Source organism: Solanum dulcamara, chromosome 4 (assembly GCF_947179165.1).
Source record: "Solanum dulcamara chromosome 4, daSolDulc1.2, whole genome shotgun sequence".
NCBI classification, from domain to species: Eukaryota; Viridiplantae; Streptophyta; class Magnoliopsida; order Solanales; family Solanaceae; genus Solanum; species Solanum dulcamara.
The window spans coordinates 27,465,414-27,479,411 of NC_077240.1; the positions used below are offsets into that span (position 1 = coordinate 27,465,414).

General features: G+C 33.0%; 2 protein-coding genes across 9 annotated transcripts; one reads left to right on the forward strand and one right to left on the reverse strand.

Annotated features, from left to right (window-relative positions):
• Positions 1-1,263: 1,263 nt before the first annotated feature.
• LOC129884143 (2-alkenal reductase (NADP(+)-dependent)-like) lies at positions 1,264-2,787 on the reverse strand. The gene is made up of 3 exons (XM_055958492.1): positions 2,782-2,787; positions 2,477-2,654; positions 1,264-2,301 (listed from the first exon to the last, which is right to left on the reverse strand). The coding sequence occupies exons 1-3, from the start codon at positions 2,785-2,787 to the stop codon at positions 2,060-2,062; spliced, it is 426 nt and encodes a 141-aa protein (XP_055814467.1). The 3' UTR covers positions 1,264-2,059.
• Positions 2,788-5,411: 2,624 nt separating this feature from the next.
• On the forward strand, positions 5,412-13,741 carry LOC129887163 (dual specificity protein phosphatase 1-like). 8 transcript variants are annotated; one of them, XM_055962137.1, is made up of 8 exons: positions 5,412-5,496; positions 8,155-8,296; positions 8,371-8,506; positions 9,198-9,318; positions 10,742-10,887; positions 11,089-11,309; positions 11,625-11,716; positions 13,471-13,741. In XM_055962137.1, the coding sequence occupies exons 1-7, from the start codon at positions 5,423-5,425 to the stop codon at positions 11,670-11,672; spliced, it is 888 nt and encodes a 295-aa protein (XP_055818112.1). In that variant the 5' UTR covers positions 5,412-5,422; the 3' UTR covers positions 11,673-11,716; positions 13,471-13,741. The 8 variants fall into 8 exon arrangements, 6 of the variants coding, with proteins under 6 accessions (XP_055818112.1, XP_055818113.1, XP_055818114.1 ...); XM_055962138.1 differs by lacking the exon at positions 11,625-11,716; XM_055962139.1 differs by lacking the exon at positions 13,471-13,741 and having other exon boundaries at positions 8,128-8,296; positions 11,625-12,844.
• Positions 13,742-13,998: the final 257 nt, after the last annotated feature.

A 13,998-nucleotide genomic window follows, 5' to 3' on the forward strand; every position in this document is an offset into this window, starting at 1 on the left:
TATCATCATGTCACTAGCAGACAACACTATGGTAATTGGTAACCATTCCAAAGCATATTTCAATACACAAAAGCATTTTTAGCCCCAACTATCTTTAAGCTTTAAGTTTACTCACTCAATTTAACACTAAATAGCTCAAGCCAACATAGTCATTTTCACATCCAGTAATCAAACACGAAAACAGATCCAAATGCATATTCGACATAGCCATTAATTATTAATAGCACCAGGGATCTCAATGGACATTGGCACAGGCGATGAGGTAAAATGTTGAGGCCGATAACCACCAAATACATTCTCAAGTGACGAAAGACTTGGATCCCTTGATATTTGTGGCATCATGTATGGAACAATCTCAGAATTTATTGGTAATATGTCATACCTGATGTCACATGAGTGAATAAATGTGAGACCTTTGGTGATAAATTTATTGATATTCCATTGTGAGTGAAAAAAAATGAAACCTTTAGTGATAATTTTCATGATTTACTGATATTCAATTGTTTATGCTTTTTCTTTACAGTATAACTTTGAAGAGAGGTATAATCTATTGAAGTTCATTAAGATAGTGCACCAAGCAGGTCTTTATGTGCATCTCAGGGTTGGGCCTTATGCTTGTGCTGAATGGAATTTTGGGTAATGGCTCAAACCTCTCTTAAAAAATGTGATATCCATTTTGGCATAAAGTTAAATTCTTGCTTTGTTTTACCTGTTTCAATTTTAGGGATTTTTTTTGTTTGGTCGAAGAACAATATAATTCTCTAAATTATAGGTCGACAACATATATGAATCAGAGTTGTTTGACTGAATCTATATAGCAATATTCTACACAATAAAAAAAATATAAATATGAGAAAATAGAAGTTTTTGAATCCAAGCATTCCTTCTACTATTTTATAAGAAAACAACATACATCAAATATAGAAAAAAAAATACTTCGTCCCAAGCTTTTCATAAAACTCATGGCAGTAAATTGTCGTGAATCTCGTTTTGGACAAAATTGAGGTAAAACAAGAAGAGGCCCGAAATTGATTTTGAAGTACAAGAGTTACAGTTTATCCACCAAATGGAGTTTTGATCCATTCATTCTCTCTCTGATTTTCCTCTTTCGCAATTTTTCTTCAGATTCGCGAGTAACGTTTTTTTATTTAAAGTCGTCAGCTCGGTATATTAAATTAGTTTAAATAGTGAGTTACTTTGGTCAAAAATTTCATAATCTAATTATATATGTGTTTCATGTTTGTATTATATCTTGGTACCCTCTTTACAGTGACGTAAAACAACTCAAAACTGTCAAGCACATCATTTTCTTAGCACATGATACACTTATCCCAACTAAACATTTTACTAACATTTTGTGTAAAATTCAGCATCACAACTTGCTTTCCAATATTGCGACCAGAGAAGAGACCAACTAGAGCAGTGGGGCGTACTTTCGAAACCTTCAACTACGTCTTCAACGTACACAACGTTACCAGCCTTTATTTCTAAATATTTCGAATAAAGATGAAAGTCCTTCCATGCGAATTCGTTTCGAGACGAGGCAAAACAAGTTGTGTACTCCTTCAGTCTGCTCAAGGTTGTATTGTGACCATGTAGTTTCATATTCAGAAGAACTGCATCAAGCATCTTACCTCCAACGTTCTCAAAGTAAATGTCCATCAGGGAAGTACCTAATATAAATCAATATACTTTCCAGTGATTTTGTACGCGTTTCGTTAACAACAAAAGTGCTTATAAGTCAAAATCAACCAAAAGATCTAACTTGGTCATTCTTAACTTATACGACTTTTCAACTTATAAATTAACGCTTTTGGTTTGATCAAGTATTTTACTATTTTATCCTCAATATCTTTTTTTTAATTCTCAAAATATTTTCCCAGATCAAAAATTCTAACTTTGTCTTCACTCCATATTTTTCATTCCTCCTTTTATTTGCATGAAAATATTTGAATTTATAATTTCTTGCAAAAAAAAAATTAATGAATTTTTAGTCATGGTAACAGATGACTAACTTATGAGCACTTTTTACTAAATACATAAATTGTTTATTTAGCACTCAGCTAATCCAAACGGTCTCTAAGATTACTAACTTCTTCAAAGCTGCAGCTAAATCCTGCTCCTCCTTGTAGTTAAAAGCTTCATCAAACCCAAACTTGCTCTTCAATAGATCAACCTTTAATAATATTGAACAGCTCACAATAGAACTTACCTTTTCTTTGCTTCCAGCACTACCAACAACATAGCAACCTAACATCTTTGCAACTTGCCCAACAAGCTGACCAACTGCTCCAGAAGCAGCTGAGACAAAGACAGTTTCTCCCTTCTTAGGGGGAAAAAATTCATAAAAACCAATATAAGCTGTCAGCCCAGTCATCCTTACAAGACAATTGGGTGAAATTAATGAGTTTTAATACACAATACAAATTGATTTCACAATAGGAAAAAGTCATATTAATGTTCATAATTAACTTACCAAGGATTCCAGTATAGTAAGAAAGAGGGACATCTTTGTCATGGATTTTAAAGAGAGTTTGAGTAGATGTTACAATACTATACTCCTCCCATTCAGTCATTCCCCAAACTAAGTCACCTTTCTGGAAGTTTGAATTACCAGACTCTAAAACTTTACCCACTCCAAATCCTGTGATAGGCTATATAACAAAACAAACAAAAGTTATGAGAAGCAGACTAGGTACAACAAATAAAGGATTTAGCGATAATAATATAACTGATGTTACATTATATTTAGCGGCAATAATAAATATGAGTATGTATAACCTGCATTCTATTTAAATGTCGATAAAGGTTTTACTAACTCTTGATATAATGACATTAACTCAATTATCGCTAAATGCTTTTGCGATAACAAATATGGGATAAAGGGAGTATTACTAAATACCTTCTTCTTTTTTTTAATTATAACAAATCAATTGTCATTAAATGCTTCTTTTATTGTAACTACTAAACATAGCTAAATAATTGGAGGAGGGGTGGGGGTGGGGGGAGAATAATGTTAAATTTGGAACATTCGATGTCGGCCTGCATAATTTACTTGGGAAATTCAGACTCATGTACATTTGATAGATAGTTAGATCAGTACATGGTTCACGAAATATATTTAAAGGATTTTTTTTAAAAAACAATAGTATATTAAGGATTTTCTTCCTTTAAAATAAATGTCTTTGGACTATCGCAAAACGTTTAATATATTCCTCAACTATTTAGTTTACTAAAATTTCTGTTTATTCGTGCACTAACAGGCAACACTGATATTAAAAATACAGATTTAAAATTCACGTAGAACTTCATCATTGGTCTAATTTTAAACTCTGATAAGTAAATTAAATTATAATAAACACATTTAAAACCGACCTCTGAAGGTTGATAGTTTGCAATTTATTTATGGATTTTTTACCATCAAATTGTAATTTATTAGAAGAGAATTGTGTTTCAACTTTGATTCTCATGTTCGGTTCTATGATAACGTTGGCTCACTATGAATGACAAACGAAGCGGTGCAGTGTGGTTAATTTAAGGTTATGGAGGGCGAGAAGCGGTGCAGTGTATTCAAATAATTTAGTTCTGGTAAGGTTGCCTTCATGTGTTTATATATATAACGATCCTAATATAGTTATTTTGAGTTTTTCGTATATTTTTTCTGTTTTGACCTTTTTCATATCTTTTGTACATCATTTATGACTTGCGGAGATGGATAATATAATTTGCGAGATGATTAAATGAATATTAGATGAGATTTTCAATTTTAAAGTTGGCGAAACTTGACCAAAATCAATATCCTAGGTTAACTAGGTCGTATTCGAATTCAAAATTTCCTATAAAATTAACTCAATTGAAAAGGGTATTTTTTGGTCTTGAGATCCAGAAGTTGCCAAAGTCGTACTACATGAACCTTTCAATACATTGCATTTTGTTGATGGTAATTTTGCTGATTAAATTAGTTTCTGCATCCATATTTTACATTAACAAGTTGTGTTATGATTATAAGCAAGATGAAGAAGTTTAATTGTGGGCTGAGTTTTTGATGTTGAAGTAATAACCATTTTTCTGTCTATTATTAAAAGGAAGACAATAAGAACTTCAATTGCAAATATTTTTCAAGATAAATAAATTTAGGAGAAACAATACAAACATTTCTTTGTGATTCGAACGTATGACTCTAATTTTCCCACATTTGATCGATTCTAAGATTATATAATGAAATAAAAAAAAATTATGTTCGAATGATTTTAACTCTTTCAAATTCAAATGATTGTAAGAATATGGATAGAAAAATATTGAAGGATTATAAAAAATTAAGAAAAATAAAAAGAATGATGACGGTAAGCAGAGGAGTAAAATTATTTCAGAAAAAAGAGGACTTATGAAGGTAAACAAAGAAGTAGGATTATCAACTGAATTTTCTTTTTGTCGACTAAATAAATTGAATATGAACAATAAAAGAACACAAAAACTAAACTAACCATAACATATAAATTTCGACACACAGAAATAGTAAATTCAAAGTTGAACATGTTATCCTTGCAACTTGTAAAACAAACTCAATGAAAAATGACATTTGAAGTTTGAATTTATTCGACATTTTCTGCATTCCAATGACTCTAACTTTCAAATTTAATTGCATCAAGTTGCTTAAAATTTGTCTAATGTTATGAGATTGTAAAAGCATATTGTTATTTGGACCATACATTGCAGAGTGAAAAGGGGAAAAATTGAAAGAAAAATCTAAATAAATAATTAATTAATGAGAAAGTTGAATAAATAACATATTTAAGACTTGTGCAAATGTGGAAGTGTACATCTTTTTGTTTCTTTGTTTAAAAATAAATATTACTGGTTTAGTAGCTATTCATTTAGTTTTCACACATTTTTAAAATTAAAACTAAAAATTTCCTCATTTTCTTTTTGGTTTTATAATTTTATATTGGAATTTTTCGGTACTTACTCTTAACATTCTAGGAGGCTTGTGCCTCTGAAGGAAAAATAGTCAATAATACCCCTAGCCTATTAGAAATGATTCAAAAATACCCTTCTTCTAATAGGTTAGGGGGTACTCTTGGCCTTTTCCCCTATATTCTACCCTCCTTCCGTTCACTTTTACTTTTTACTTTGAACTTTACAGGCACTTTTCTTAAAAAATAATAATTAATATGAGTATTTTATCAAAACATCATATTAATTGATATTTAGTCTTTTAAGTCTTGAGAAATAAGTAATTAACATTGAGGGTAAAATACGAAAAATATAATTACCTTTTTAAAAATATGTTTAACATAATAAATGAAAATGAAAAACTATTTTTTGAAATATTGAACAAGTAAATAGATAAAAGATTATTTTTGTTCAAATATATTTTACTTTAAAAAGTGAGAAATACCCGTCCGGTCATCCCACCTAATTTATGTTAAAAATTATTTGTATGGCCCCAAGGGAGTTTTGTTCTTCTGGAAATTGCAACAGCCATACCTACGCGCGGTAAGATCTTCATTTGATTCATCCTCTCCTCTTCAATAATTTTCCTTCTCCTTTATATGTTATTTTAGCTCTATTTTTCTTATGTATGAATTGATCATTGTTCGATTATGAGAAATACCCAATTGATTTTCACCTCTTCAATATGGATTTCCAACTTTTGCACTAATCGAATCAGGAAAATAAAATTAATATAAGCACAGTTTTTTAAATTTGATGGTCTTAATATTCCGTGGGGACTGGATTTTGTTGCCAATTTCTGTTCATTAATCCCATATTTATCGAGCCATTCTTCGAAGGATATCCAATGAAATTGGTCTTAGGAAAAATCCCCAAACTGGCTTTCTAAATCTTTATGTATTTGGGTTTTGCCCTACCTTATCATAAAAAAACAAAAAAAACTATTGTTGGTTTTTCAATAAAGAATTTAAGAAAATAATAGAGAACTTTGATAGAAAAATACTATAATGAGGCAAAGGGAATTATTTTATTTTGCTTTCTTGGACTCTAACAAAGACAATAAAAAAATAATAGTAAACTAGCCTAAAATATCTCTGCAAAATATTTTAATAAATTAATTACTAATAAATAAAAAAAACTAGCTAACCAACTATTAACTTGGATTTATTCAAAAAAATAAGCAGTAAAATAAAGTTACTGTTGTTCAAAAGCATAATTCTTATAGTCCTCCTTGCTTGAGGAACTGCAGAAACTAGACTTGGTTGGACTTGATCTCATGAACAAATCTGTCAATTCATCTTTTGTCTTGCAAGGCTTGTGTGCATGTTCTATTGGATTAAATGAGAAGCTTTTATCTCTCATTTCAACTTGTAAAATCTTTTGCTTAGTGGAATCAAAGATCCGACAATATTTGCCCTCAAATAATAATTTGAATTCTTTTTCCATTAACTGACTAACACTCAACAAACTTTAGTCACCATTTCCAATTCTGACTTTCTTATTTTCCATAGACATAAACTCTTTAAAAAGATTTCTGTCATATGTCATGGTTTGTACAACCACTATTAATCATCCAAAAATCAGATTTTTTGGTTGAAAAGTAGGTTGCCACAAATAAGTAGTCTTCTTGGGCAACTACTAAATTACAGCTTCATGACCAAGTTGTTTGCAGATCTTGCACTGTGTCTCTGGTCTCTTCCAACACTTATATGGAGGATGTCCATTTTTGCCACAGTGCTAACAAGTTGGGTAATTTTTTAAGAATTTACCCCTGCTTTGAATTTTGTGGCTAGTTGCTAATACTTCTTCAACCATGTCATCTTGCCTCATAAGCCTCCTTTGTTCCTATGCCTGCAAAAAATTTAACAATTCTGCCAAGGTAATTTTGGACAGATCTTGTGTGTTTTCCAAAATAGTTATACATGCTTCATATCTTTCGAGCACTCTTGCAGGAATTTTTTCAACAATTTTTGAATCTTTAAATTCAGTGCCTAGCAGTCTTACCTTGTTAACAATACCAAGCAATCTGTCAAAGTATTCCTTCACTGTTTCTGACTCTTTCATTCTCTGCAATTCGAATTCCCTCATTAAATAAAATACCTTCATTCCTCGTATTCTTTCATCTCTAGTATATTCTTTCTTCATATAGTCCCAAATTTCTTTTGGTGATGCGAGAGTCATGATTCTCGTGAAAATAGTTGTTGAAACAACATCAAACAAAGTTGCTTTTGTCTTGGACTTAATGGTTTTCTTTTCCTTGTGACTCTTGATTTGGGCCACAGTGAGATTATTAGGCAGCGGATTAACTTCATAATCCTCTTCCACGGCTTTTCAAAGATTAGGAGCATCCAAGTAGGCTTCCATTCTCACAGCCCATAGTTGATGGTTCTCAACATCAAAAATAGGAGGAGCCATTCGTGAAAAGCTATTTTTGAAATCTATTTTTCACTCACAGGTCCCTCAAGAAAAAAGCTCTAGATGCCAATTGTTGGTTTTTCAATAGAGAACTTAAGAAAATAACATAGAAAGACTTAGAGAAAAAAATACTGTAATGAGGCCAAAGAGAATTATTTTATTTTGCTTTCTTGGACTCTACATTTATAAGAACAAAAATAGTAAAAAGATAATGGTAAACTAGCCTAGAATCTCTCTGCAAAATATCTTAATAAACTAATTACTAATAAATAGGAAAAACTAGCTAACCAACTATTAACTTGGATTTATTTAAAAATTAAGCAGTAAAATAAAGTTATTATAGTTCAAAAGCATAATTCTAACAAAAACTTTAGGAATTTGGGTAAGATTTGAACAGTAACTAAAAGCCATACTGTAAAATAAGGACACTCGAATCACCGACTGCAAATTCAAGTATGGAAAAGGAGCCATTTTTTTGGTAAAAATTCCCAACGGAGCTGTTGTTAGAAGAAAGACCAATAAGTTCCTTCATGTTGGAATTCAATGCTTAAATTCCCCTTAGGAGAGAAGTGTTAAACTTTGTGGTACTCAAGTAGTAGGTTATTCTTTCCTTCAAGTGCTTGAGCTGTCCTTGGGAGAAGGTGTTGGGGTGTGCAACACTTCAGTCTACTTTATTTTCAAGTGTGTCTTGAATCTTGATTTTCTTCTGTATGCATATATTGTTACTAATTTATTACTAATATAAAACTTATATGCCAGATTTTCCAAAACTCCTTAAATTTTCAGAAAGCTCAAGCAATTTCAAGGAAGAAACCAAGAAATGGCTCAAGCTCTGGAGTTTTATAGTGGGCACATTGAAGCTCTAATGCGTGCAATGTCTCTAGCAAAAATCATTAGAGAAGATAAGAATTCTTGTATGATTGAAGAGGTACTAAACCATGAATCCTAGCCATTCTATCTTTATTTTGCACCTATACTTATTTGTCTCCTTATATTTCTTAGGGTCTCTATTTGGGGTCCTTTGGAGCTGCAAACAATAAAGATGCACTCAAAAGCTTGAATCTAACTCATATTTTGACGATTGCTAGAGATATAAATCCTCCTTATCCAAATGAGTTTGTCTACAAAGTCCTTGCTGGTAGGAAGTTTATAACTTTGTTAATATATTTGAATTTCTTTGAATGTGTCTTGAATATATGCACGTGGTGAGAAAATCTGTATCTCCATATTATATAAGTCAATGACTAATGTATGATCCATTCCTTACTCTGTAAGTATAGTCAGCAACAACTATAATAGAAATAAGAGAACAGGATATTCGTTACCACACCTTAAGTTGTCCACACTAGTGCTGCTGCTGTACTGTGCTTTCCTTCCTGTTTCCCGTCTTTTGTCAATCATTTCTCTTATTATCAAACCCCCTTAGTTTTGTTTGTAGTGGTCCTACATAAGATTAAGTAACAAAATTTCTAGTTATCTAATTTGGAGAAGCCAAGAAATCTTCTTTAGCAACATAAAGTACAACGTTTCCTACCAGAGCCTTCTTGGGACTATGCCTTTTTTTACCTCCTGTACCAACTACTTTGTCAAATTCTTCTTTATGATAATGCCTAATTATAATTTTGCTTCACCTTCATTTTCATCTACCTAGTAAAGGTTAGAACTATTCCATTGTCCTTATTAGAAAAAGAAAAAAAATAGATGGTTAACTTTCCAATACAGTGAAGGTAAACTGAGGCCTTCTGCGTTCATGTCGTAAAAAATTTCACTTTTAATGAGATTGATGAATGATTTGTTTATATTTTCAACTTCTTGCAAATTTGAGGCAGTTCATGACAGAGTTGATGTAAATATTTCACATTACTTTGAGGAATGCTTCGACTTCATTGAAGAAGCAAAAAGACAGGGTGGTGGTGTGCTGGTGCATTGCTTTGCGGGAAAATCCAGAAGGTGATTTCAAGCATCTTTGCCTGGGTCTTGAAATCATGGTTTGATGTGGGGAAACAATACAAAATAGTGGTGCTTAAAACTATACTGGTTCTTAATAAGTTTGTACAAGATTTAAGCCAAAGTAGCTGCTCTCCGGCTTGCTTTGGTACATATAATTAAAAGAACAATATTATGACTAAACCTAGTAACTAAAGAATAGAAACCTTTATATTCCATCTTCAGCTTGATACTGTGAACTAAAGCAGTATTATGGAGCTAGCTTCCAACCACATCTTTTGCTATGGGGGTGGGCAGGACAACATTTGTCCTGGATCAGCAAAGTGCCTATGATTTTACTTTTTTTGACATTTGCAGTCATGCTGAAAAGACCAGAATCTTTAATCTGGATATGCAAGTTTCTTGCATCTTTGTGCTTATTCGTCAGAAATCTAGTATAGAGTTGTAATGTAACTTCCAAAGTCAAAACTTTGAAAGAATGAATTGTTATTGTCAATATTGTAATGATTATGCTCATTTATGTTTCTTTTGATGTCACAGTCTGTGTATGACAGTACTTAACTGTAACTGTACCAGATATTTTCAACATAGACTTGGTGAAGTGGAAGATTTAGAGAGTCACCATTGCGGTGCTGAAGCTGACCATTTCTCATAATATTTTTAGGCTTCTCTTAAAAGCTAACTGCACAGGTTTCATGTATTTATGGATTTTTGAAGGGTATCTGTGTAGCCTTGTTTATTTGTTATAGAGAGACTCTCCTGTTACTTGATCATCTGATCTCTTTCAAATCCCTCGTAGCAATATTAATTATATCATCATGGCATGCAATACCTTCAGCTTGACTCCATTATTACGAGTGCAAGATAAAAAGGATTATGTGTGGTTTTATTGGGATGAATTTGGTTATCGAGTTTACTTTTAATATGAAATTTTTTACCCATGTGGCATCCTATTCATATTCAGCAATCTTTGTGTCCTTTTTTAGTTTATCTTATGTGGTCTGGATCTTAGGTTTACTTTAGTAAATTGTTTATGTCTTTATATGACTTGAATCAGCTTGCTCTTTATAGTATAACATTTACGTCGTATGAAACTTACCTATTTCCTTCTTATACCTTACCTATTTCCTTCTTATACCATGGCTGGTGTCATTTTCTCTAAATCTTCAATCGACACTTCAAGAACAACAGTAAAAAAGGAGATTGTGAAAGAACTTTCTAGAACTTGAAATTTATCTTGTTTGCTTTTCCTGGTGTTCCTCTTGTATTGTTAGATCATTTTTTTCTTCAGAAGATGTATTTAACTGTCCGATATTCAGTCAAGTACTGACAACTGACAGCAACCAGTTTGCTGCTTCTCAGTTCTCATTATCAAAATAGTTATATAAGAGTCTTTTACGGGTTTTTTTGTTCTATGCTTTTGCAGTGCAACCATAGTCATCGCTTATCTGATGAAAAAGCATGGTATGAGCCGCTCTGAAGCTTTTCAGCTTGTCAAGAGTAAAAGACCGGTCGTTTCTCCCAATGCTGGTTTTATGACTCAGCTGGAAAACTATGATAAAACCCTTAAAGGTACAACTTATTGTTCATGTGGTGGTTTTATTCGCATGATATAATGTTGATGAGTTTTAGTTATCTCATTACTGTGATGCCATTATCACATTGCATCTGTGATGATTGGTGATAAAAAATGAGGATTACCTATGTAAACAAACTTCTGACATATGTTAAATTTCTTATTTGTTACTGTTGTGAACTGAAATCAAAATACAGCCGGCAGAGTTATCAAAACCACTGAAAGGGAAAAAAATGAAGTGCAGCGGCAGTTTTCTAAATTGTATGTAGCAAAACAGTGCTGGGTTTGTTTCCACTTCAACAAGCACGAACTTTCCAGACAATCAAATAAACTCCCCAGTGTAACAACCGGTGCTTGTTACTTTTGTCCTGTGAAATCATTAACTCGATCCAGTAACAACAAATCTCCCAAATCTAAGGTATGCGTCATGAGTCACATGTATATGCAACCTTTTATTTATAATGGGAAATTTTTTGGTATACAAGCTGTATACCAAAAAGCAGAGAATCTACATAATATGATTCTACGTGAACACCACCCAATCGTTTATTCAAATTGAAACCTCAAGGGTGCACCAAAAAGAAACAAGAAATGAGAAGTTTTTCCTTAAATGTACGTAATTGTTCTCTATTCCATCGAAAGTTCAATTTTTTTCCTTTGACTAGATCCACATGAGTGGTAGTGGAGCAACATCCCAGGCTCTTTGACTTCTCTTCCTTCTAATTTGTTTCAGTGGAACTTGCTCCATCACTGTGCCCGGCACCACCCAATGGAGTCCTAACCATCTCAAAATCTCACACCACAAGCAAGTCACCACCAAATAAAGTAAGAGGAGGAGGTGTACATCTTCACTTGAACATTTGCACATGAAGCACCAGTGTACATATGTAGTCCGCCTTCTTTTTATTTTCAAGTTCTCAGCTGTAAATATTGCCGTCAAGTAAAAAACCACACCTTTCTTGGTATCCAAGGAAATCAAACCTCAAACCAGTAAGTTTGGAATCTGATCCATCCTCAGAAAGAGCTTTGGATAATATGACATTACTGAAAACGACCCATCTCTTCTCATCCCTAATGCCTAGTAAGTTGAACTTTCTGGGTAGCTTGTATGCAACTCACAAGTTGATCTTTCTGGGTAGCTTGTATGCAACTCTCATATCTTGCTTCATTGCGCAACCCTACAAAGGGTTCACTGAGATGATAGTTGCAGCAGCCGGTACAAAGCATTGTGGAAGCTTAAGCTAAGCAGTAAGGACATAATACTCCACAAAGCAACGATCAACCAACAAGAAACAGAGTAGCTGAAGCTAGCTATCAGATTGGCAACCTTGCAGAAACTTATCTAAAGTCCCTATAGTTGGAATCTGTGTTACATGGACCTTTCATTTGCCTTGATATAACTGAGCCAAAACAATGTGACAAGGGTGGGGTGTTTCATATGGATTCTTCAGAAATACTAACTGCACCTGGACAAGATACTTACACGTCTCTCATCGGATAAGGACCATAGCTGAGTCCATCTAACATCGGATAAGGACCATAGCAGAGCATTGCTAGATCCTTTTCTATTTGGAGAACCTCTTTCCTTGTGTGGGATTCGACCAAATAAACGTTGAATCATCCACCAGAGGGAGTGAAATTTGATGAAATCTTGCATTTGCAATGGCTGGCCCAACAAGCTGCAAATTATCTCTCAAAACAGCTTGTTTCTCCAAAAATCAGTCTCCAGAATTAATATTTATGAGTTGTGTGTTTTCCGTCGGGTCAAAGTTATCACTACCTCAATGAATCATGTGACCTTTAAAGACCTCATTTCTTGCTTGTGTATTACTCTTACGATGTATAGATTTGTGAAATTTCATGTTGCTGTAGTAGGCATATAAATCTTTACTAGGGGATTCTTTCATCACCATAATCTATAAGTCACTTGAAATATATCATCAAATTCAACCTCCATATTTTCCTTGTTTTACAATCTTTCTGTCTGTTCCATATATATAGTGAAGGGTTGGTCTTTAGCTGCTTATGTTCCTCCACATTGATGAGAGAGATACATTAGGGACATCCTCCCATATGCTAAAACTGCTGCCACTGTAAGCTAGTTTCTAGTGTTGTGAATAACGGTTATGATGGATCTTTTGCCTGGACTGGGATCATGCTTTTTGCAGATCCATCTGGTTTGGACAATCCCTTAATTGACAACACAAGGGTGAAATATGTTGAGTTGACAAGATTTAGACGTTCTACTTTCTTATTATTAGGAATGGACATTCTTCACGCTACATGAGTTGCTTGCCTCAAGGAAGTAGCAGATAACTTGTCTTCTAGGTATAAGTAGGTTGAACGCAGTAATAAGTTTGCTTAACAGAGTGAAGGGGCAAATCTAAAATTCTGGTCTTGAATGTGATATGATTAGGTAAACAGTTTTTGTGTGGCTAGCTTCCATCTTTTTATCTTGCATTATACTGTTCAATCTTTGCTTGCATTCATTAGTTAATTTGTCAGTTGGATTTGTGAATTCATCATTTTACTATGTTTTCAGTTCATTATATTTCTTACCTTCTTTTTCAAAAATGCAGATCTGAATACTCCAAATGTAACGCTGTGATAACAGAGTATGCAGCGCCATCTTGTTGATTGAATTGAACAGTAAGAATTGTTTGATAACAATTATAATGATTTATAAATCCATTGACAAAGCTACTGCCTAGGCAGACTATTTGAAGATATTATTCTTCCACCATGGAGAAGTTTAAAATTTTGGTTCATTCTGAAACTTGTAAAAGCATTTCTAAATTATGTTATGTTCAAAACATTTATTTTGTTGGGGAGTATCATTCGATTTTGATATTTTCTTTTCTGTAATAGTCACCACTTACAGTAGCATATCCCTTACATCGGAATACTCAATTCTTATTTATTGATAAAAAAGATGATTGTCAAATACTGAACTTTGTTGTTCGCCTTTTGAATTAAACAAAGTAAGTCGCTCAACCACTTAACTGTAAGAAAAACGACTTCATAACAACTTTCAGCGAAAAACCAACAGCAAAGAATAGGCAAAGGATGTCTCCCTGAATAACATAATTAAACAGAAAATATCAATC